The 21,776-nt window shown below is 37.1% G+C and overlaps 3 protein-coding genes across 3 annotated transcripts; 2 read left to right on the plus strand and 1 right to left on the minus strand.

Moving 5' to 3' along the window:
* The first annotated feature begins 783 nt into the window (after window positions 1–783).
* Window positions 784–13,255, plus strand: LOC114526067 (protein Dok-7-like). Its single transcript, XM_028547569.1, has 5 exons — window positions 784–921; window positions 1,007–1,052; window positions 3,506–3,739; window positions 4,082–4,387; window positions 11,156–13,255. Exons 1-5 carry the CDS (start codon window positions 877–879, stop codon window positions 12,460–12,462), a joined length of 1,938 nt encoding a protein of 645 aa, XP_028403370.1. The 5' UTR covers window positions 784–876; the 3' UTR covers window positions 12,463–13,255.
* Window positions 13,256–14,618: 1,363 nt separating this feature from the next.
* On the plus strand, window positions 14,619–15,855 carry LOC114527370 (transmembrane protein 246-like). The gene has a single exon (XM_028549007.1). The coding sequence runs from the start codon at window positions 14,642–14,644 to the stop codon at window positions 15,806–15,808; it is 1,167 nt and encodes a 388-aa protein (XP_028404808.1). The 5' UTR covers window positions 14,619–14,641; the 3' UTR covers window positions 15,809–15,855.
* A 1,128-nt stretch (window positions 15,856–16,983) lies between these two features.
* LOC114526305 (meprin A subunit alpha-like) lies at window positions 16,984–20,885 on the minus strand. Its single transcript, XM_028547874.1, has 8 exons — window positions 20,734–20,885; window positions 19,610–19,822; window positions 19,012–19,197; window positions 18,569–18,695; window positions 18,399–18,493; window positions 17,923–18,006; window positions 17,604–17,825; window positions 16,984–17,270 (listed from the first exon to the last, which is right to left on the minus strand). The coding sequence occupies exons 1-8, from the start codon at window positions 20,792–20,794 to the stop codon at window positions 17,194–17,196; spliced, it is 1,065 nt and encodes a 354-aa protein (XP_028403675.1). The 5' UTR covers window positions 20,795–20,885; the 3' UTR covers window positions 16,984–17,193.
* Between the last annotated feature and the right edge of the window lie 891 nt (window positions 20,886–21,776).

Below are 21,776 nucleotides of genomic sequence, written 5' to 3' on the forward strand. Positions count from 1 at the left end.
TGATATAGCCTCCTCCGCAGGCATCTTCTATGTATTTATACTATACACTTAATGTATGCTCCCGAGGGAAATAGTGAGTTTTGTTTTCCCAAGAATCTGAATTGAAACATTGAGACTCGAGGGAAAACAAAACTCACTATTTCCTGAGGTAGTGTACATTAAGTGTTTTGTTACTATATATAGGAACGAAAACATACATGTTACACAACAATTTCATTTAAAAAAGAAACCCAATTTACTTTGTTATGACAAGAAGTGGACAACAATTTTTCACTTGTTTCAGTGGCGGGAAACATTGCATTTATTTTTAGATAAATGTAACTGTGACTATGAATGAACCGATCACATTTAAAATACAAAACACCTATATAACAATAGGCTTTATATTAGACATGGGTTAAACTTGATATAACAATAAAGAAGGTAATAAAAGACGAATAAACGGATGATGATATCGTTCTACAACCGATTGAGTTTTATATTATTGAACGCTTTTTTATCGCTTCTATAATTGTCACATATCTCATAATTATGGCAATGTAATCCTTAATCCAAAGGTGGGATATGTCAATGAAATTCCTAATATTTTTAATCTCAGTAGGATAATAGTAGCCATTTTTTAACTGCTTCTTGGTACAGGATATGCATGAAATTGCATGTGACCATATCATTCATGGGACTTGTTACAGAAATAGAGCTTTCATTTCCCCACCCACTTCCCTTGCACCTTAGGGCACTGATCTCATAATATCCCATGGTGCTTTTCACGGTACGAAACTTGCATCCATCAAAACCCGACCACTGACAAAACTGGGAAACACACATTTGTTCCTAGGTTTGATTTCCTTGACGTTTTATGTATACTCATCCCCCGTTATGGATATTATACAATGCAATCTTTTAGTCAAGATCAAGCGAAAGGTAATTGATGTACGCTTGCTAACAAAAGACTACAAACGAGAAAACGTATTGACTAATCTGTGCTCAAACCTTGATTTTATTACAGTGGAAAAGTCGCTGGGTCGTTTTACGACGAGTAAACCCAGGATCTGGTATGTAGTTGACTTTACATCAACATGTAAACTATCAGTCAAGATTAAAATACATAGATGAAGTGAATGTTTAAGCTGTTGTTCGTTAATGGACTTAAATCTCAGCTAATATGAAACCGCAGTTTTGTACGAGGGAAGTCGTAATATTTCACACATACTCTTATGTTCCACTTCCGCAGTTCTAGACTACACTTATAGGTTTAATGAGAGCAGGATGACTGCATGGAATGAGTATAAAATGAATTTACTGTGCTTGTATTCCGTTCTAAATGTTGTCGCTTAGAGTTGCTAAAAACAATATAGTCTCTAATTACTCGAACACTATCAAGACGACATTTTAATATTCATTAAATTTGTATTTATAGCTGTTTTTCTAACTTCGTATTAAATTAAAAGAGAAATTTCGGTGTTTATTTTGTGCCATCTCATATGGCTTAATAGCTGATCTTTTGGACAGAAATTCAAGATGTTCATTTGAATAATAAATTGTGTCTCGACGTAAACACAAAGTATTGGGGAGATGTCAATGTCACGCAACGTCAATGTTTATCAAGTGATTGTTAGGAATTTCTGACTTGACATTTATTCAAGAAAGTTTTCGTAAATATTATTGCACGCAACAGTTTCCTACTTGTTTAAAGAGTTGCCAGTTTTTGTTAAATTTTCTTGCATTCTAGAGTGTTGTGTATATAAAATAATTGACTTTGTAACTCAAGTACTCAAATTTGGAATATTACAAGTTACAAGAGCTTATAAATTTATTTATCATGGCCACCTTTATCTATACCCATTTTAGTGTTGTTACTGTCCAAAACAATATTCAAAGGTGGTCATCATTTTTACTGGCCTATCGAAACGATTAAAAAACCCTAAAAAATTGCCATATTTCATTAACAACCCAGGTTTCAAGGTCAATCTGTTTCTAAAAAAGTGTAATCATTGTAATCATGTTTCTATGCCATCATAGTCTTTTATTCTAAGATTCAAACCATAGGGTTGAACACTCCAAACGTACAAGTCTTGTTGGTTTCCTATAATTAGACTGATGGCCGATGGGAAGGGCAGGTCTGCTATCACGAACTCAACATATTGACCTTGTTTACAACTACAATGTATGCATTTTTAACATTTACTGTGTTATTTACCTCATTTGGTCCTGTATCCTTATGTGGTTTCTATGTGTGCTAGTTCTAGTAAGTTTATAGCAGTTTTGTGGGGGAAGGGGGTCTAGGCATTCTCGTACAAGCTATTTGAATGTTTTGCCAGGTACATTCATACTATAGGGGGTGTTACTATAATAGATCAAAGTTGGCAGTGAAATCTTCCTTTCTTGCATGTTGCAAGGAGTGTAAATGAGTCATTATTAAGAGGACTCATGAATATGCTTGGTTTAGCACTGTCCACTGTGTTGAATTTGCTATTTATTTTTTTCCTGGTTTGGGTTGCTGAGGCATACATTTTTTTAAAAAGCATTTCATGAGAAATGAGATTTCTCAGGTTAAGCAAGGGCAAACCTTTGTTATGCTGATTTAGTTATTCTACAATCATTTTCCTGTTCCTGCTCTCCTGACCATTATTATTTGTCAAAGCAATAATAAAGTTAATAGGATAGACCAGACACTTTAGAAATTTCATACAATTCTGAAGCGTTTCGTGGAAATTACAGTATCTACGCCCCGTTTTAATGAGCCGGATTTAAGTGTCACCGTGACATTCATGCTGGCGAAATAGAAAGTCTACGATATTGATCATTTGATCTTCCCTAAATTATTCATAACAGTGTCAGCGTGTGTAAAATATCATTTGTGGTGGTTGTGTAGTCTTACATTATATCATGTTTTCTATTGATATGTTAACCCGAAGGAATTAGCTCATTAGTTTCTGTGGTCCGTTTACGCGAACCATGGCAAGGTACATACAGAAAGTCTAATTTACATTACGCCTCTTTCACATCGCTGAAAATGACATGAAAATGAAACTAGTCGTTTCCTGGAATCCTGGCGTTTTCAGAATACGCGTATTGGCACAGGAAGCCCAGAATTGGTTTCATTCTCTTGGCGCTCGCGCGTGTACGCGAACGAAAATATTTCTGGGTTGCCTATGGTATGATATACCATGTTTTAAGAAGATTTCTTCCGGTTCAGGAAATATTACTGTAGACTGTAGTTAATTGTAGTTGTTGCTATGCTACTGTCGTGAGTGTGACATCTTGGCACAAATGTACTTGTGACGATACCGTTTGAGCCATGGACGCCAATAGGAATGTTTGGATGCATGCTTCATAAAATGATTATTGTATTTCATTATGAAATGGGCATTTGCCTTCCCGTTTCTAGCAGACTGTGGTGATGCCTAATCAGTTAAAAGCAATCACAATTCTCGTCCCCCCTGCGCCAAGCCCAAGTTTAAATTGCATTTCTCGAAAACATTTTCCATTTCATTTCTTTATTTAGAAAGAATAAATTTGTACATTTACAAAGATCGTTTGAGTGCTATAAGCAAACATAAAGAAAAATTCTTGCTTTCGCTTCGAGATTTCTGTTGTACGGAAAGTATTGATAAAGAGAACAAGCAGCCGAAGTTGGTGATCGTCACTGAGTCACAAGCTCTTTCATTGAGATTTGAGAAGCAAGCAGACAGAGATCATTGGGTTGATACCATTGTCAGTGAGGGAGGTTTCGGAGAAGGTAAAGCAAGTTAGTTATGTTTTTGTCCAATGACGTTTCCTTATCCATGTATAAAGCGCTATAGGATAACCAGTAGGCAGTTCTGCATGTATGCCGACTTATAGGGGCTAATTCGCCAGAAGCTGGCTTAGATATATATGTGCTGTCTAAAGACGTGTATATCCTGCCTACGAAAAACAGGCTCAATTATCAGGGGGGAGGGGTGAGTAAATCACTGTCCCAAAAACCATGCCCTGCCCATAATTTTAACGAAATTAAAGAAAAAAGTTCTGAAGGGTATGCGAATTTTTTTAATGTCTTCACAGCGAGATTTTGAGAACTATTTTTTTTATTTGTTTTTAGATGTAACCTATGATGGTATTCTTCCAAGTAAACAACCATTGAAATCAGGTGAAGTGACCCTTCATATATATCCTAACTTCTTTACCTTGATACGCAAGCAAAATTCGCGTTGTATTGGTCGCTGGAAATTTGAACAGTTGTTTAACTATGGGCCAGTCGACGGTGGCTTTGTTTTCCGCGTTGAAAATGACATGGAAAAAAGTTCTGAACCAGATTCATTTCTTTTGGTGACCTCTTTGGAGAAGCAAATTAACCGTACCTTTGATACAGTTTACAAGACCGCCCAACATATGTATGGCAGTGTTGGTAAGTGTTTATTTAATCATTCATAATTGTTTTGCAGTGTATGGGTTTAAGGTTGGTCATTTGGTTGGTTGATAAGTCATGTATAGCCTAATCAATGAAACTTTCAGCTGATGTCGTAAATTGAGGTAGCTAAATTTTTGATGGGGCTCGTGTTTTTGAAGTGCCAAAATGGCACATGCATGTGCATGCACGCGACACGTGAATTTAAGCGTGACTTAACTTACTTTTGATGGACTTAATTTGCATTTGCAAACGTGTTATTGTCCTGTTTATAGACTTTGTTCGGTTTTCCCTTAAAGGGCCGATCTTTTTTACTTATTTTCGACTCGCACTCAATACGTGATACTGGCTTCGAACAATCGAACCCAACAGAGTACAATAATGTCCGTATGTTGGTCGTTTGCAACTGTCGTCGTGCATAGTCGTATCTCCGGCCATCCGCCATTTTGGACTACAATATAGAATTAGAAGGGTTAGGGCTGTTATTTAGGTCTACAAACAAACATTTAACGTAAATGCGATTGTTGCACCGCGGTTTACATTTTTGTTTGTGATCGCAGAAGAATCGTATTAGAAACCTCCTGCATGATTTTGCAGCAATCAGTTAAAAAATGACACGGTATAGACGTCACGGCAGCCTATTTTTATAATACACAATACTTATATACGTTGTTCTTAGTAGCGGTTCGGCTAAATATAATAAAACACTTTTAATCCTTCGTCAGCTTCGGGTTTTAAACTTGTTTGTGAAATTCCAACGATCTGTTTAATTGTACGTATATACATCGAGCATATATTGTCGTATTCCTTCAAGAATCCGAACGAATGCCAAAATCACAACTTCAATAGAGCCATTGAAGGTTTGGTCTTGTACTCCCTCATCTTGCCATGAATCAAATAATAAAGAATTGAACAAGGAAATCGATTCGAAAGTTGCCTTAGTTTCAGTTTATTTTTCATGCATGCAAAATATCTGTTGCATATTGCTAATAGTTTGTCGATTGCGATCAAATAAGATATTGTCATTACTGTAATTTCGGCGCGAAATTCGTCAATAATAGCTCATCGCTTCCTAAAATAGTTTTAAGTTAAGTATATGCATTGCGTAGTTTCTCCCACTATTTCTCCCACTGTAGTCATGGGACACATCACAGGCACAGCTGATAATTCAGTAAGAAGCTTAAGTACCCAAGTCGGCATGTGTGTAAGTGCTCTGGTATAAACAAACACGATACACTATAAATATGAATTATATTTATAAATTTAACAAAATTGTCGTCACTGCTGTGTTTAGTACAAAAGAGGTTTTACTTTTGACGCAAACTACGACGACGAATGCATCTTTTAAAATTCATGATTGCGAAAGCAGAGCAGAGGTGGTTCTCTTATTCAGATATGAAGCCCCGTATTAATCATCGGAGTGGGAAGTCATGATGTTTCATGCTGATTCATGCTGTTTTGTGGCGTAAAGTTAAAACGTCAACTTGTAGAAATTGTATCCATGCATGTGTAGAAATTGAAGATGCGTTGTGTGCATCGCACTGACATTTCAAGCGAAAGTTTTGTTGAAAAGACTTCCTGTTATGTTTTCCTGTCTAGATTACCAGGGCCCGCAGAGCGTATCAGAGAGTGGCGGGGCTAAGTCCTAAATGTTAGCCAGTCACTGCTTGACTTTTATTTCAATATTTTTGGTCGTCAAAAAATGTGGGTGGGCTAAGGCCCCCACAGTCCCCCCCCCGTCTCCGCGGGTCATGATCTGATCACAATTCTCATCCTTTAAGAATGTGCCCACACTGGCTCCCCCTCTCTTGGAAACTAAATTATATTTTACGTTTATGAGCTTGATCTGTCGCAAAGGTTGTGAAATCTGCTGGATCTTCCGTATGCCACTGACAAGTTGTGCTTTTCAGGTCTATTAATCCTAAATGTTGATATTCTAATATGAGCCCTGGTGCGCTTATGTACATGTAGAGTTTTGCCCCAACTGCCGTAGACACACCTACTTACCCCATGCATGCATGCATGTCAATAAGTGGAAATTACTATTCATATAGTTACTGTTATGAATTAAACTGTTAATGTGGACGGCAACATGATTATAACCAGTGACCACAACGCATACATCTAAAAACATTGTTAAACCAACTAGACAAATAATTATGAATCACTTCCCCTTGAGATATGAATAACCCGAGAGGATTGGAAGATAACGCTCTGACGTCAGAAAGTCTAAATTTGTAACAAGTGCATGTCGTAAAATACCGGCTCGGTCAAAAATACACCTAAATTAATTCCGTGGGTGGAAGAATATGTAATTTTGATCTCATTGACATCATAGCGTAGTTGGACGTAATTTGTATCTACTTAAAATTGAACCATTTATAATTTACGTTTCTGAAATTTATCAGTTGAAGGATTTTGACTGGAGGATAACGACATATATAATAATGTAGATACTAACTCCTCAGACTATGCCTTATCGACCGTTCATGAATGTGTTCTGTATGAAAGCAGCTCAATGAGTGTTTGCAACTGTTTTCCTCTGGCTAGAAGTGAGTATATGAGTTAATGTTGACTACGAACAGGATCACTTTACTTTAGTAAATGATTGTTCCGAGATACTTTACTTAGCATTTAGACATGCATGCAACATATGTAATGCATGCAACATATATATGGTGTCAGTTAGGAACTCCTTGATGTTCGTCTCACTTTTCGTTATAGTGATAGTAATTGCTGTCGCTGATAGTATCGTACGATATACTTTCACGAATTTGTGTTGCCATGTTTAGCGTCCATGCAACTGCAGTTCAATTGATAAAAAGTTAGCTCTGATATGACGACGCGCTGAAACACTCCCTCAAATATATGCAATTGTAAAATAAGTTGTATGAATATCTTTGGCAAAAATTGGGTTTATGTTTGGTACCATTCTATAGAGGCTGAATTTTATGTGGCGTTCTATGTGTCTTGAAATTTAGTCGTTTACACAAGATGTGAAAATTAGAAATTTGCCGTTGTAAAGAAAATTAGTGGACGTTGTAAACAAAACGAGACGTCTAAAACCTCCATAGGTCTTTAATTATTCATTTCTTTTCATTTATGTAGACATGCATGTTCATGAATTACGTTTTTGTTTACAATTCCTCTTTCCTGTTCGTTCCTTTTGAGTAAGCTATTCGTGCACTAGCGAAAATTAAGCAGATGCTATTCGTTTTAGATGCCTTGCAATAATCTTTGTTATTTAATTTTCTAAGTCCCATAATTGCAAGATGTCCTTGCCTGCAAAGAGATTGAACGATTAAGCTTTGGTACGCAACGACGCGCTAACACTGCAAATGACAAGAATTGGCAAGATTAGGTTAATGCATTAATCATGTATTAATGAAAAAACCTTGAACCTCAACTGTCGCCGAGACCTTATGCACGGGGAGTGTGGTAGAGAAAGTCAAATGTCAATAGGCCAAAAAGAACGCGTAACGATATCACGTGATTTCGGCATAATCACATTTTGAGCACGCAATTTCTAACCTAAAAATACAGTCAATAGTCTGCGGATATAGTCAATACGTATTCAAAGAAATATTGATTTCAGTTGTTCTGTCGATTTTGACATGCATGTTTGTAGACAAAACGTAGCCGGTCATCATAAAAAGCGACTTGAAATTTTGCCTCAACTCAAAATAAAAGATACGTCCCAATATAACCAGGGAGCAGCGTGGCAGCGTCTTCAAACACCTTAGCATCAAATGTGGGGTATTACAACTGCCTAAAATAGACAAAACACTTCTGGACGTTTCGACCTGAGGGCATTCATCGGGAAAGTTAGTGTACTAGTTAGTGTTTGATATTTCGATGTTTTGTTTTCTCTCTTCCTGCATGCAGCATGTACGCCTAAAATTTGCAAAACAAATTTTGCAAAACAAATTTCTTTTTTTTCTTCCACAAATGAATAAATAAGATTGCATCTATTTATTGTACATTTGTCTTGTTTGTACGAAATATGCTAAGTAAGTCACGTCTGTATTGGCCCTGTTATATATGCATGTATATACTACTTTCTCATTGAACACAATTCTCTTTTTATGTATATATGCATGCAGCTGGTATTTTTTAAAACATCTGTTTGATAACCCATTTCTAAGAAAGTAGCTGTTAAGAAAAAAATTCACTACGGCAACATTTTGGGTTTCGTAGACGATTGCAAATATATAATTTATATATACGTATATGCGTAGTATATCTCATAGATGTAGCCGCTTAAACAAGCGACACGCATGCGGCCTGTGTGTACAGGCGATTTGAGATGGCCGAAAAAGGACTGGGATTATATATAGACTCTCGGACTAGACCTGCGCATCTTGCATTTTCTGTTCATGTTAGAGAGTTAACGATTCACGACGCGGCTAGAGAAGACGCGGGAAAATTTTGGTTTTTCAAAATCTTTGTTATGCGGGTTTTTGTATAAAAGCAAATTTAAATGGAAAACGAACTTCGTGAATGAACTTTGCGAAAACGAAACGGCATGATGAGTCTGAGTTGAAATTCGTTGTTTATTAATTTCTGTAATCCCGGATATGCTTTTAAGTTTTAATTAAGTAATCTTCCAGCTCTAGGATAAAAATGTGGACGCTACTGATGTCTATTAAAAATACAATGTGACAAACAAATTGATTTGTACGAAATTTACCGATTAGATACCACAGAAAATGTAGTTAAAGTAATAAATTAATCAAACAATAAAAGGAAAGAACTTAATTTCCAGTTTTGAATGAAAAAATATTCGATATTCTTTTGAAGTTCGTAGCGTAGTGATCACAACGTAAAATCAACAAAGTTCCGTCGTAGATCTAGAGTACGCGTCTGAATCACACAAGACGTGTCGTGAATCGTAAACTCTCTGTTAAGGGGGCTGGCACGTTTTTTGGAGGCATCTTGCATGGATTTACCTATAAAGACTGGTAAAATATAGCTAGAGCGAGTGGTGGGTTCACGAATATGCAATCGTGTGATATTTTGTTCCTAATGATGCACCCACAGTTTAGTGATCTAAAGTATAGATCGAAGTAAAATACAGCTTATCAATTATATTATCTCAAATTATGTGCATTGATATTGTATTTCCCCAGAGGACTTGCGATGCTTTAACTTTATTTATTATATAGGGGATTTTTTGAACCTTTCTGGACGAGAACATATAATTTTTTGTTTGAGGATAAACCACTTAAATATATTCTTGTTGACCAAATTCACTCCTGTTTACCCAATTCATTCCTGTTTACCCAAGGCTCCACGAATCATTTCAACTAATGTAGGAAAATTCCCGCGTCCTATTTGATAAGATATCATATGGCGCTTTTATATCACTGCATGGGTACGTAAATACTGAGGCAAACAAAACAGAAAAACGTTTCTCTATATGATTACCGAATCGTTTGTGTATGCATGCATTGCAGGCATTAAAAAGCCATTTGTTTATTATTAGAAACTTAACACGTTCACAGTCATGCTTTTCGTCGAAATATGTACCTCCTGTTAACTCTTTCTGTATATAAAGTAATGGTTGCACGGTCTCACCAATTACGCATTATGGAAGGGTTTTCCCATGTTCAATGAGCGGTTGCATGCAAGTTAGAGAGAACATAGAAGAAATCGACCTCATACATGTACTTCAGCTTATTTTACATGCGCGTATATACTATCGTACATGCCAGGACCGTACCTTGGCTCTCATTTGTTTCTTGCCAAGAACAATTTACCGAATGGGGGATCATTTTCGGGAGGAAATACCTTGCGGTGCCACAATGCTAAATCTACGCGGTGTATTGACGAATAAATTTTTACATTGTTATCATCTTGAAAAACTGCAAGAATCATTAGTGATTCCCGTAACCTTACTGTACCGTGAATGTATTGATTATGCTACAACATAGTAGTATATATGACACTTATGTTCTCTTATCGTCTTTAGCTCTTTACCGCCAAGGTCTATTATACATTTCCTGCCAGACCCTGCATGGCTTTACATGCACCACAGTGAGGCTTCGCTTAATTATGCATATATATATATATATATATATATATATATATATATATATATATATATATATATATATATATATATATATGTTCCCTGCCAGACCCTGGCTTTACACCATATGTGAGGCTTAGCTTAGTGGTTAAAACAAAAACAACGGCTGAACCTGCACAAATGTTATTGCAACCCCCATGCAGGAGTGTATTCCATCTTTATCCTTGACCGAATACATACGCTTTGCTGTGTATAATTTGCATAAATGAAGCGTATTTACTGAATTAGACTAATTTGTCGGTGTATGTGTGGAGCTGAACTAAAAAGGTTACTCTAGTAATTTCTGTTCATAATTATTTTCAGGTCACGTCTCAAAAAGCAAAATTTGCAAATTGCTTTCCCCGTAAACACTCTAGTGCCTTATTTGCTGATATTGATGTTTATATTAGATAAGAGGTTTTTATTGGCTTTCACTGTGATCGTAGTCTTCAGTTGGCAATCAACTTGACTTTACAATACGTAGTTTCTATATTTGGTTATCTCCAAAATATATTCACGTAGGAATATTCGTAGGATACGACAACAAGCCGTTTGATTGACATCTGCAAATACAATTATTTACGTATACGGCTAACTGTTTGTATTATAAAATAAGTTAGGTCATATGCACGCACGTTTATTAAACGCCTGCTGCTTGCTTTGTGATAATCTAATGCAAGTTTTGTGTCTTTGTATAGAAGGTCTGCAAAGACCTGTAAATTCACCAAGAGCTCCAAGACCGAGGTCAATGAGTGAGCCTTCAGGGTTCAAACGTTTTATGCAAAGGCTGAGCATTCGTCGGAAAAGTAGAAGACCGAAATCTCCCAAGTGGAAGGAGAAAACTAGTGACCGCGCGGGAATTGAAAGTTGTAGCTCAGCGGGCTCTCCGGAGAAAAACACAAACTATAGCGAAGGAAGCCTGGGACAAGTGTTCGCAAAAAACGGTGATGCGAAAGGTTCAGGGAATCACCTCAGTCCGGATTCACCTGACAAACGAAAATCCCAAGAAAGTGCAATGTCTTCATCTCCTGGTGTTTCACCGTCTACTTCAGATGGAGTTCTATCGAGTCATGAGCCTGGCGATGAGAGTACATCGTCTGAAGATATCAAAAAAGCACGGATGACGGAAAGCAATCAAGCTAAGGATAGTATAATAGTTGGTGAGCATGCAAGAAGCGCTTCTTTGAAAGATGCGAGCGATACAACTGTAGTCCCATCATCCCTTCTCTCTGTGGGCGATCACCAAGACGACGAAGATCCGACAATTTGGCAACGGAGGAGTGCCTTTTTCCCAAATACAGACGACATGATTCGTGAAGGACTCATGAAAACAAAAGAACCCGATCGACGTTTGAGTGATCCACCGCAACGAAACCCCGAGGGGAATAACAACTCACAAGTAACATCCCCAGAAGGAAGATCTTTCGAAGGCGCCGGTATACAAGCGCGTAGAAACACGAGTGGCAACCGCGGGAAACGACCAATGTTAACTATTGAAATAACGCCAACGCAAAGTGGCAGTGAGCCATCATTAAATCAGTATGTGAATTTACCGGAAAAACCAAAGGTGAAGCAGGTGGCTAGACTTCAACCTGGTGAATGGGATCGATACGACAGCGAGGAAAATGTTTATCATCATTTGGATAAGGTACTTGGACAACCTGGATACCAAAATGTACCGGGATCAGAGAAAACTGTGAGTTCGACATCCTTGAATAATTCCTATCAAAATGTCGCTGGTCGACTCCCGGATGCTCGTTCGTATGAGAACGTAGCCGGTCGCAGTGAGATACATTATATTAACGTCGAAGCAAAACAGTCGTCTGTAAACTATATTAAGGTGGCTGGTTCCGGACCACCGACACCGATACAAAAGAATCCTTCGTTCAATTCAAGAAGGGCCAATCCTGATTATACCGAAATTGACTTTGATAAAACTAGGCGACTAGGAGAGATGTCGCGAGAAACGAAGAAAGAGAGGGTAGAAAGAGTGAAAAAGGCTTGAATTTTAAGACATGTACGATTGTGTGTATATATATTTGGCTATGTGTCTGAATCGTCTGAATATTTTATTATTTTATTGAAAACGTTGCTACCAGTTTGAGTTTTATCTTGAAAGATGCTCGAGATTTTACGATCAATAAACTGTAATTAATTACAGAAAAAGTTCCCAGGAGTTGCATGCACCTGATTCTTAAAAAAACGCCACTATGACAGTAACCATGCATCATAGAACTATGGTTATTTATCATAGAATATGTTCTACCAAAGCTTTTCATATAATCTCTATTTGGGTTATCTTGACTAGAAACTGTTTACACTCTCAAATGCAGTGAATTTTTTAAAGTATGAGATAGTTCTTCTGTAGTGTAAGATGTGAGTGCTTGAGTGCCATAGTCACTGCTCTAAGGAGGCGTAGCATTTTTTCTTGAATTCGTTCCTGCGCAATACGATCTTTTAGACAAATCTATTTTGGGGAATAACTTTTTTATGCTGGAATTATGTAGTATTTTTTATTATTTACTTTGTTCTGTCTGCAGATTTAGTGGCAATTATTTTTAATGTTAGCAATAGTGTAAAAAATGTGCGCTGTGGAAAGTATTATTACGCTGGGTTTTCAAAGCCCACGCACCTCAATTCCATACTTTGTATTTTGAACGGTAATTTGTGCTGGTCATGAATTCATGGTTCAACATATCAATAGTAGAGTGAGAACATTTTTCAAAATAATTACATTAATGTAGTAAACTTTTTTTCATGAAAATAAAGTGTATTTCGCTGGAATTCAATAGTTTTATATTCTGTTGCTTTCACGTAGGCTGGGTGTATGTTTGAAGAAAACAGCTTTTATGACTACTTGCAATGCAAACCAGGTTATGCCAAATTTGGGATTACTCCTAAAGTAATTTCCAAAGTCAGATGTCGCTAAAGGAGGTTTCAACCCAAAACCATTGCTGTACCGGCGTTATTTTCTGTGTAATGAAGCATGCAGACTACAGTCGTAAATAATTTACAATGACATGCATTTGCCAGGATGCATGAAAAAATGACCAAAAACCTAATGAAGTGAATTTTTTTTACCAAAAGAAACTACATCCACAACTTTTCAGTTCGAATGTACCGGTTTATTATACGGATGGGGGTATTTTACTGAGAACTAAAACATTCGTAAAACTCATACGCCACTACATCCGAGGTGTTGTGCGCGTATTTTCCGTATGTCACGTTTAGGGGTGACATAACGAGTTTCTTTGGTTCGTATATAAAGCGAAATTAACGTTGGAAATACAAATTAAAACACTTGAAAGAAATCTTTAGATAAGTAAAATTTATTCTTCCTTAAAGTTATAATTTAAAGGCTATGATTTAAAAAATATTCGCTTTTATAATTGTTTTTCGCGGCATCTTACTTGTCGTCTTTGTGTGAATTTTTTTCACTCTGATTTAGTCCATATAATAAACAGAACACGGTTCGCTCGAAGATATGGACTTAATGTTCTCGTGTCAAAAACGGTATCTCATATTGATATTGTTTTTGCCACTCGAGCATAAAATCCATATTTACTCGCAACCGTGTAATATCCTATATATATGGTACACTCGACCCGGGTAGTAAAAATAACAAGTGTCTAATATACTGATATATAGTATATTGGACTGGTGTAATGACTAATACCTAAATTGGTAAAGAACAAAGACATATAGGCGATATAGCATTATCTTTTCAATACGAACACCTTCTCATACATATTCCACGTCACAAAAACGTTTGTGGTCTGGGGCTTGCGTTCAGCAGTCCAAGGGAGATGCTGGCAATTTATGAAAGGGGCGCGCCCAAGCCTTTAGGGCCTGTTTATAAGATCCCGTCTAGCCGGGACGGGATGTTTTCATCCCGCTTAGCCGGGAAACTCGCCTAGGCGGGATAGCGTGTTTATATGGTGTTCATTTTGTAGTGCAGGTTCGTTCGACTGTATGTTTTATTGTAGAAAACGAATATGCCAATATATACACATGCTCCAAATGTATGTTTATCGCGAATCATCCCGGCTAGGCGGGATCATATAAACAAACAGCTCTTGGCCTCCCTGATCATATTGTGTTGCTGTATATTACATCTAACATGACGTTGCCTTGATAGCATCGAAATTTATTATTCAATATCTCAAGTATTTTTAAATAGGAATATGGGATATCGTTTTTTTATCACTTCGGTGTGGTATTGTTCGACCTTTCTGATAATATTGCCACTGCTGTGCAATCGCCTTAAATATTCCATGTATTATGGAGTGCTATGGGATAGAAATATAACCGAGGAGAATTTGAGAATGAGAGAGGAAAATGATAAACGGTTAATGGAGGCTAAACAGGAGTTCAGAAATATCATGAAGAGCAATGAAGTCGTTAGAGAGCCAAATAATTTTACAGATGTAGTCATTACATTGATTACTGTTTCAAGGGAGAGAGGAGATTATAACCCTTACTACTTAATTCAGACTGTGAGTAAATTACTAAAACGTTTGAGAAAAGATGCGTCTAAATTGGATTTCACATATGGTGTGATGGTTTGTAATGTGGATTCATTACCAAATGAATATACAGAAGCAAAAGAAATTTCAAAATTTATACATACAACTGTTAAATACACAAAACAACCAAACAAGGTAATGAACAGGTTTGAGAAAGAAAAACAGGATTATGTGTACTGTTTACAGAAGTCACTTCAATTTCAACCAAAATATGTGTTGCTGATGGAAGATGATGCATACCCCAAAGATCAAATGTTACTTGTGCTGGAATATGGAATATACAACATATTTGAAGAAAAATATAGTGAATTTTTTCATAGAAGAAGAAAGGTTGCTTATCTTAAATTGTATCACCCTGAGCGGCTGCTTGGTTTTCTCAGTGCTGAGGTTTACAGATTGTTTGAACTTGCAGGTGCCATTATATTGATTTGCATGTCCTCTATTGTGCCAACAAGGACTTTCAGGAGTCGCATTTCATGGAATTTTCTTATACAAGCATGCATTTATGTGGTATTCCTTGCCTTTGCTATAGGACGGCCAAATCTTTTAGGGATCCGTACTCTCTCCCCATATTTCCACTCATTTGTTAATGCACCAAGTTGCTGTACACCAGCAAATCTGTATACATATAAGAGTGCTAAGATGGTCATTGATTCAATGTCTGGTAAAGTTTGTTACCCTGGACATGCAAAGGATGTTTTATTAGATGAATTCCTTGGGGAGTCTGGCTACAGTGCAATATATGTAGAACCAAATATCTTTAAGCATATTGGTCAGTATTCATCTTTAAGACAAGGCAGAGTTCTTGATCCTTATGTGGTCTAAAGTCTGTTTCATTTGCATGGTGCAATTAAATAAAAGTTGAATCTTTAGTATTGAAGTAACTTATATTTGCAAGATGGTTCATTGAATGGGGGCATTTCATATGCTCTTAAAATTTCTCATATATGTTAGCCTTTGTGGTGCCAGTGGTGGTGACATGCATTGTTTCAGTAATAGATTGAAACAAGAACCAAGCTGACATTAAAAACAGGCAATTTCTGTTGCATTTGGGCTAGCATTGGAAAATGTAACTGGAAGTGTGCATGAGAATGCATGAGCTTGTCAGTCAAAGGTGGCCTCGTTCCCAGGCCCCGGTGGAATACATAGGGACTAGGCCCTTGTGAACTATAGAATTCATAAACCAGCGCATCAATGTAGAAGCTCCTTTTTTTTCATCCTCAAATTTGTACTAATGTTATACTGTACATGAAAAAGTTATTTTATTGCACTATTGGGGTCTTGTTTTTGGCCGAGTTGTAGTTTTAACAACGTTAAAGTTCTAAAACGAGTTCTTTTAGAATAATAAGCGTTCATTTTTAAATAATATGCACATTTCGCGTAGTTTGAGTTTCTAAAAGGGTTGTTGTTTCGAGAAGTTTTCAAACACAGTTGTATTCAACTACGACCGAGATTTTAGCACGTTGGTATTTGGTAGAGACCAAGTTGGGCAAAGTAAGCGAACATTCGGTAAAAGCAAACAAGCTCTGAAGAAAGTAAGGCGATCACTGTAACCTTCAGCGTATTGAGTATAGTCTCTAGGCCTCCTATAACTAGGCTGCTGTACTTTGGTTAGAAGCGGACACTCTATATCCTCGTTGAAGTCTAATCCTTGCAATTTAGCATCAAATGTGGTATAACAACTCCCTAAAATAGACAAAACACTTCTCGACGTTTCGACCTGAGGGCCCTCGTCAGGAGAGTTAGTGTTAGAGTTAGTGTCATACTACGTTGCAACGTCAAAGATTCTCCATCAAAACTAAACACTATATATGAAGGTCGCATGTCTGAACTGTTTTTCGCGCTAAGAAGTAAGGGAACTTAGGGCCCGCTTACACTTGCAATTTTTGCGGCGATTTATGGCGCGAACGTGAACGAGTGAAGCGTTTTGAATACTCTGAGATAATCCTTAATTGAACATCCAGAAATATCGAAAAAAAAACAGAAAAATGATATTCAGATAAAAGGTATAGTTCATATTTTAATAAACACTTAAATCAGTATATTTAAGATTAACTTGATCGGCAAACTAATATACAAAGCACGAAACACCCAATTAATGTTGTTTCCTAATACTGTATTAATCATAGTCAAAGGTATTGATATTTAGTGAACATGTCCCCTACTCCCAGTAACCGTGCATGGCTGCAGCGACTTGACTTGCTAATTCTTTAACCTGAAGGACCAACACCAGATCCAGAACCACCAGGAGATGTAGTTGTGGGTAGAGGTGGTGTAACTGATGTTCCTATTCAACGTTTGAAATAAAGATTAATAAGATGATTATATGCATGAAATATACACCACGATAAGCACTAGTTATCGCATTCAGGTTTGGCTCTGGTGCATCACTACGTGTTGCATTTTCACACTAATATAATTAGCACTCGTGATAGTTTAGTAGGATTTTTTGCTTTTTATGCAGTATGTGTCAAAGTAAAACAAGTTAAACGTGATTTATTTAGGCGGAACTCGCTTTTTATAAGCGCATTAATTTTTCGGGAACACCTGGTGGAGGTTACACTTCTGACTGCACCTGATACTATCACATGCACTGAAAAGAAAATGAAAGAAAATTTACCTGTTGTGCAATTGTATAACAAGCGAGCTTGTACGACATCATTTGCGCTTAGATTGGGTTTATCACCAAATACTTTCCCAGGTACCAGACTTACAATTGTTTTAAGCCCATCTTGCTTCGTGAAATCATATGGTCCATAATGCATCACACTATCAAAGTCGTATGGCTGGCCAAGACTGTCGACGTCTGATTGATCCGACTTCTCGAAGTTAAACTTAAACGCTTTTGTAGTAGATCATAAACGAAAAAGGAAAGAAAGTTTAATATATTTGAAAGAACACAAACCCGCGCTGCTGCATGAATATATAATACAACTTACAAGGTATAATATTATCCCATTGGATTTGAACATACTGGTCTCGATCAGGTCTCGATTGTTCATGCCCAATACCCAATGCATGAGCTATCACATAAAAAATATAAGAAATCTTTTTTAACGCGAGAACGGTTTTTCTAACGATCTGCTGGAGGTTCCTTCTAAACGAAAGTTTTCAGTTTTACAGATTGACTGATTGAGTAAGTCCTTACAATACTTATGCATGACTCTTGTTTTAGCATTAAAACTTCATTTTATACATCAAATATAAATAATACTTGTTTCATACGTATGTCGAATTAGTGTCGTATGTTGTGTTACCCATATACATAGCTCGTGAAAACAAATTGGAAATTCATTTAAGTGAAATGGTCGATGGAAATGGTCGTTGTAGAAAAAATCATTGTGTGGCAACTTTCTGAAAAACATGCAACATGAGGAAATAAATCTACATACACTCGGCACTGCATGATACTTACCAATTTCATGTACTGCAGTTCCATGATCTTCACAGCCAATTCCTATTGATATTTCTTGCTCGTTTTCGCCACTTATACCCTCGTAGGAATAGCAACTGAAACAACATTCAGTAAATCTTTAAGAGTTCACAAGAAGAAATACGAGAAGATTTTTAGACCACATTTCTTACCCATCCCCTTCTATGAAGTAAAGATATCCTTGATGACTTGTGTATGTCTTTCCCCTAACCCATTGTATGCACGGTAGAACACTTTCCCATTCCGTTATTGCACTTGCAATTGCTTGTCTGGCATCGCCTGGAATATACATGACAATATATACGTAAGTGCCATACCATAAACGCAAGAGTGGAAAGACATTAAAAAGAATCAAAGCATATATTTTGTGGTTACCAGCTTGTTATACATATAAAAGAAATGTCAGTATATATCGTAGGGCCAGAGATCAGGCACATCGGATCGTGCATGAAATACTGGAGAAAACGGTGTCTATATTTTAATTATCAAACGAAAAGTAGGGAAATCTATAGGTACTAGTTCAACTTAAATAAATTAAACTTAATGCATATTAGGGCATGCATGTGTAACAAAGTTATGAGTACTAATCACATACTGTTGAGATCAGGATGAAAGTCATAATAAATCGGTGACTGCCACAAGAGTGTCCTGTCACTCGCGAGAGCTCGTTTTGTGCGTCCTTTATTTCCGTTACGAGCTGTAAGCCTTCTCATATCTGCGGGAGATATTTTTATATCGCCTTGGTAGAGAAATACATTATCATCCGTTCTGCCGACCTTACCTACACGAAAGCAAATAGAATATGGTTTTTTAATATTTTTACATTTGATTTACGCACCTAAAAAAATACGTCGATATAGAATTCTTTGCAACAAAAATTCCCCTCTATTGAAATCAAGCCTTTCTTAGAATCTGATTGCCTTATAATATTATGAGATGATAAAGCCAGTCGAAAGCAAGACGCTTTATTTGAATGCCTCAACCTAATAACTAAGCTATATTTACGCACTACAGCTAGCTGCGTTGATCATGCATCCAAATTCCAACAAAAGCTTCACTTCAATGGGGGGACTTTTTTATGAGAAGGGTCTATCCTCCCCTTCATAAATCCCTAAAAGGCTCTGTGTGTTGTAGTGCGTACCCAGTCCCTTTGCATGCAGTTGTATAGTTTTATGAATTCACTAGGAACTTACTTCGCGCTTTAATATTTGCCAGAAGTATCTTAGAAAAGACATTAAGCTTCCGATTTGAAGTTCTTTCTGTGATATTTCCCTGCATATGTCGTGCTAACAAATTCCAGTTTTTTTGATCAGGAGACAAGGTTGTACCATTTTGAGCAGGAGACACGGTTCTACCATTTTGACCAGGAGACAAGGTTGTACGATGAATCACATTCCCGTTGGCATCTAATTTTAAAAAAGAAAAGAAATATAATATCATACTTTTCTATTTTATATCAATATAGGGTATTGTCTTCACGCGCGGGATTTTGAAAAGGTGGCCATTTTATAAAAACATGTAACAACCTAGCCTGCAACGCAGACTATATATTGGGTATATACCCCAATATATAGTCTGCGTTGCAGGCTAGTAACAACCAAGTGGTTTCGATCTCCTGTGTAGAATTCATGATGTGTTGCTTGGAATGTTGAAAAGCGTATAAATTATTAACTCGCCAACGGCTCTCTGAACGTCTGGCGACATCCTATCGTTCCTGCGTGCATAAATCACACAATCCCGCACAGATCTAACCAAGATGTGAGGCATGATTTACTACCCGCTTCATTTATTGTCTCAAACGATAGTTCGTTTGCAACGTCTGTGTCCGACATCATCTCGTATCCAATATGTGGCTTGTTTATTTATATTTTCCTAATTTGCACTTCATCCCTGTCAGTTTCACAGTTGTTTTGCACTGAGCACTACGCGACGTGAAATATACAGTTTAAATTTTGTGCGCAATCTATTTTTAAAATGGGCTGCATATAATTATCCAGCACATATATATCATAAAGTAAAATACCGACGCTTTTTAACCAGACTTGTCTTTCCTGCGCCTGCTTTCTCGACTGTATTAACCCTGAGTAGCCTAGTTGGTTCATTGACGCTCAAAAACGCAGCGGATCGGAATACGTGTGGACGCATAAACACAAAGATGTTCCGCCAATAGTGCCTAGTTGGACGTGCAAAAAATCAAAATGAAACTAAAATCAAACCAGCAACAGAGCGTTACTTAAGACGAGTTCATGTTATCGCTTCGCACTAACAAAACTCGAATTTGCCTGAGTCGCCACTCAAAACGTACATTATTACATACCACAAAATAACAACACCAGGTATAGAAGCCAAGCAAAAACTGCCTCTCTTGTGAGCACCATCTTTCAAAGATTCCTTCCCTTTATAGTTTATTTTCGATTTCCAGACGCAACTGGGGCATCTATTCAGCGAACCAGCTGTTATATAGCCCTGCCATGGTTTGTCCCTATGGGGGGTGTGCGTTAATAAGGAGTTTAACTAATTAAGTTTCGAGCCCATATACGTCAATGAAACGTTTATGGTATACGACGGCAGACATAGTTGGAGGGAAATCTTTACAAAATGCGTCGATCAGATTCACTCTCTCGCGTCAATCTTTGTTGTATTACGACGTCACTCTACGTTGAAAAGTGCTTTTGGTGATAAAGATTATAGCGGTTGTAATGAAGATAGAAAAACTGTTCTAATTAAAAATTAATAAACCCGTGCGATTTCGTAAATGTATCTTTGAATCTAGTACTGGTTGTAGTATGTTGGTTAAAAAACATCGTTGTTTGGTTGTCAATGTATGTTATTCGTCATGGGAATAAGAAACCAGCTGGCTTATTAGTGATTGACGTTTGAATAAGGGTTTGGTCTGACAAAACTAGCCACAACCACGTAATATGCCACGTCTAGAATACCACCCTCAAATATAAGCCCCGTTTACACTACAGTCAATTTATTGGCACGGCACGGCTAAAATTGGTACCCGTACCCAATTTTATTAGTGTTCAGGCAACCAAAACAAAGGCCGAGCATAGATAAAATGGGCACGGGTACCCATTTTAGCCGTGCCGTGTCATTAAATCGAGTGTAGTGTAAACGGGGCTAAAGTCAAATTCGATGTTTTCTCCTCAGGTTATATGTTTGTTTATTCCGACTATCGTTAGTGAGATTAGTTTGTGATCTTTGTCGTTTGAACTGCATGAGCCATGAAGTGTTTATTATGATTTATATATTTATAAACTACCTCTTCAACTTCGTAGAACCGTAAGCAAGGTTAATATTAATCAAATGTAGATTTACGTACGTTATTCGCGTCACGGAAATTCAGTTAAAACC

The sequence above is a fragment of the Dendronephthya gigantea genome, unplaced genomic scaffold, assembly GCF_004324835.1.
Source record: "Dendronephthya gigantea isolate DGI-Jeju-01 unplaced genomic scaffold, DenGig_1.0 000001F, whole genome shotgun sequence".
NCBI lineage: Eukaryota > Metazoa > Cnidaria > Anthozoa > Malacalcyonacea > Nephtheidae > Dendronephthya > Dendronephthya gigantea.

What these genes read in the sequence shown, in the direction of transcription:
- LOC114526067 (XM_028547569.1), top strand. Translation starts at nt 877, where the DNA reads ATGGATATTATACAATGCAATCTTTTAGTCAAGATCAAGCGAAAG. An exon ending in ACGAGTAAACCCAGGATCTG is followed by an intron (nt 1,053 to 3,505) that starts GTATGTAGTTGA and finishes TTCTTTATTTAG; the next exon opens with AAAGAATAAATTTGTACATT. An exon ending in TGAGGGAGGTTTCGGAGAAG is followed by an intron (nt 3,740 to 4,081) that starts GTAAAGCAAGTT and finishes ATTTGTTTTTAG; the next exon opens with ATGTAACCTATGATGGTATT.
- LOC114527370 (XM_028549007.1), top strand. Translation starts at nt 14,642, where the DNA reads ATGGGATATCGTTTTTTTATCACTTCGGTGTGGTATTGTTCGACCTTT.
- LOC114526305 (XM_028547874.1), bottom strand. Translation starts at nt 20,794, where the DNA reads ATGGTGCTCACAAGAGAGGCAGTTTTTGCTTGGCTTCTATACCTGGTG. An exon ending in AACTGCAGTACATGAAATTG is followed by an intron (nt 18,007 to 18,398) that starts GTAAGTATCATG and finishes TTTATGTGATAG; the next exon opens with CTCATGCATTGGGTATTGGG. An exon ending in ATGGGATAATATTATACCTT is followed by an intron (nt 17,826 to 17,922) that starts GTAAGTTGTATT and finishes CTACTACAAAAG; the next exon opens with CGTTTAAGTTTAACTTCGAG.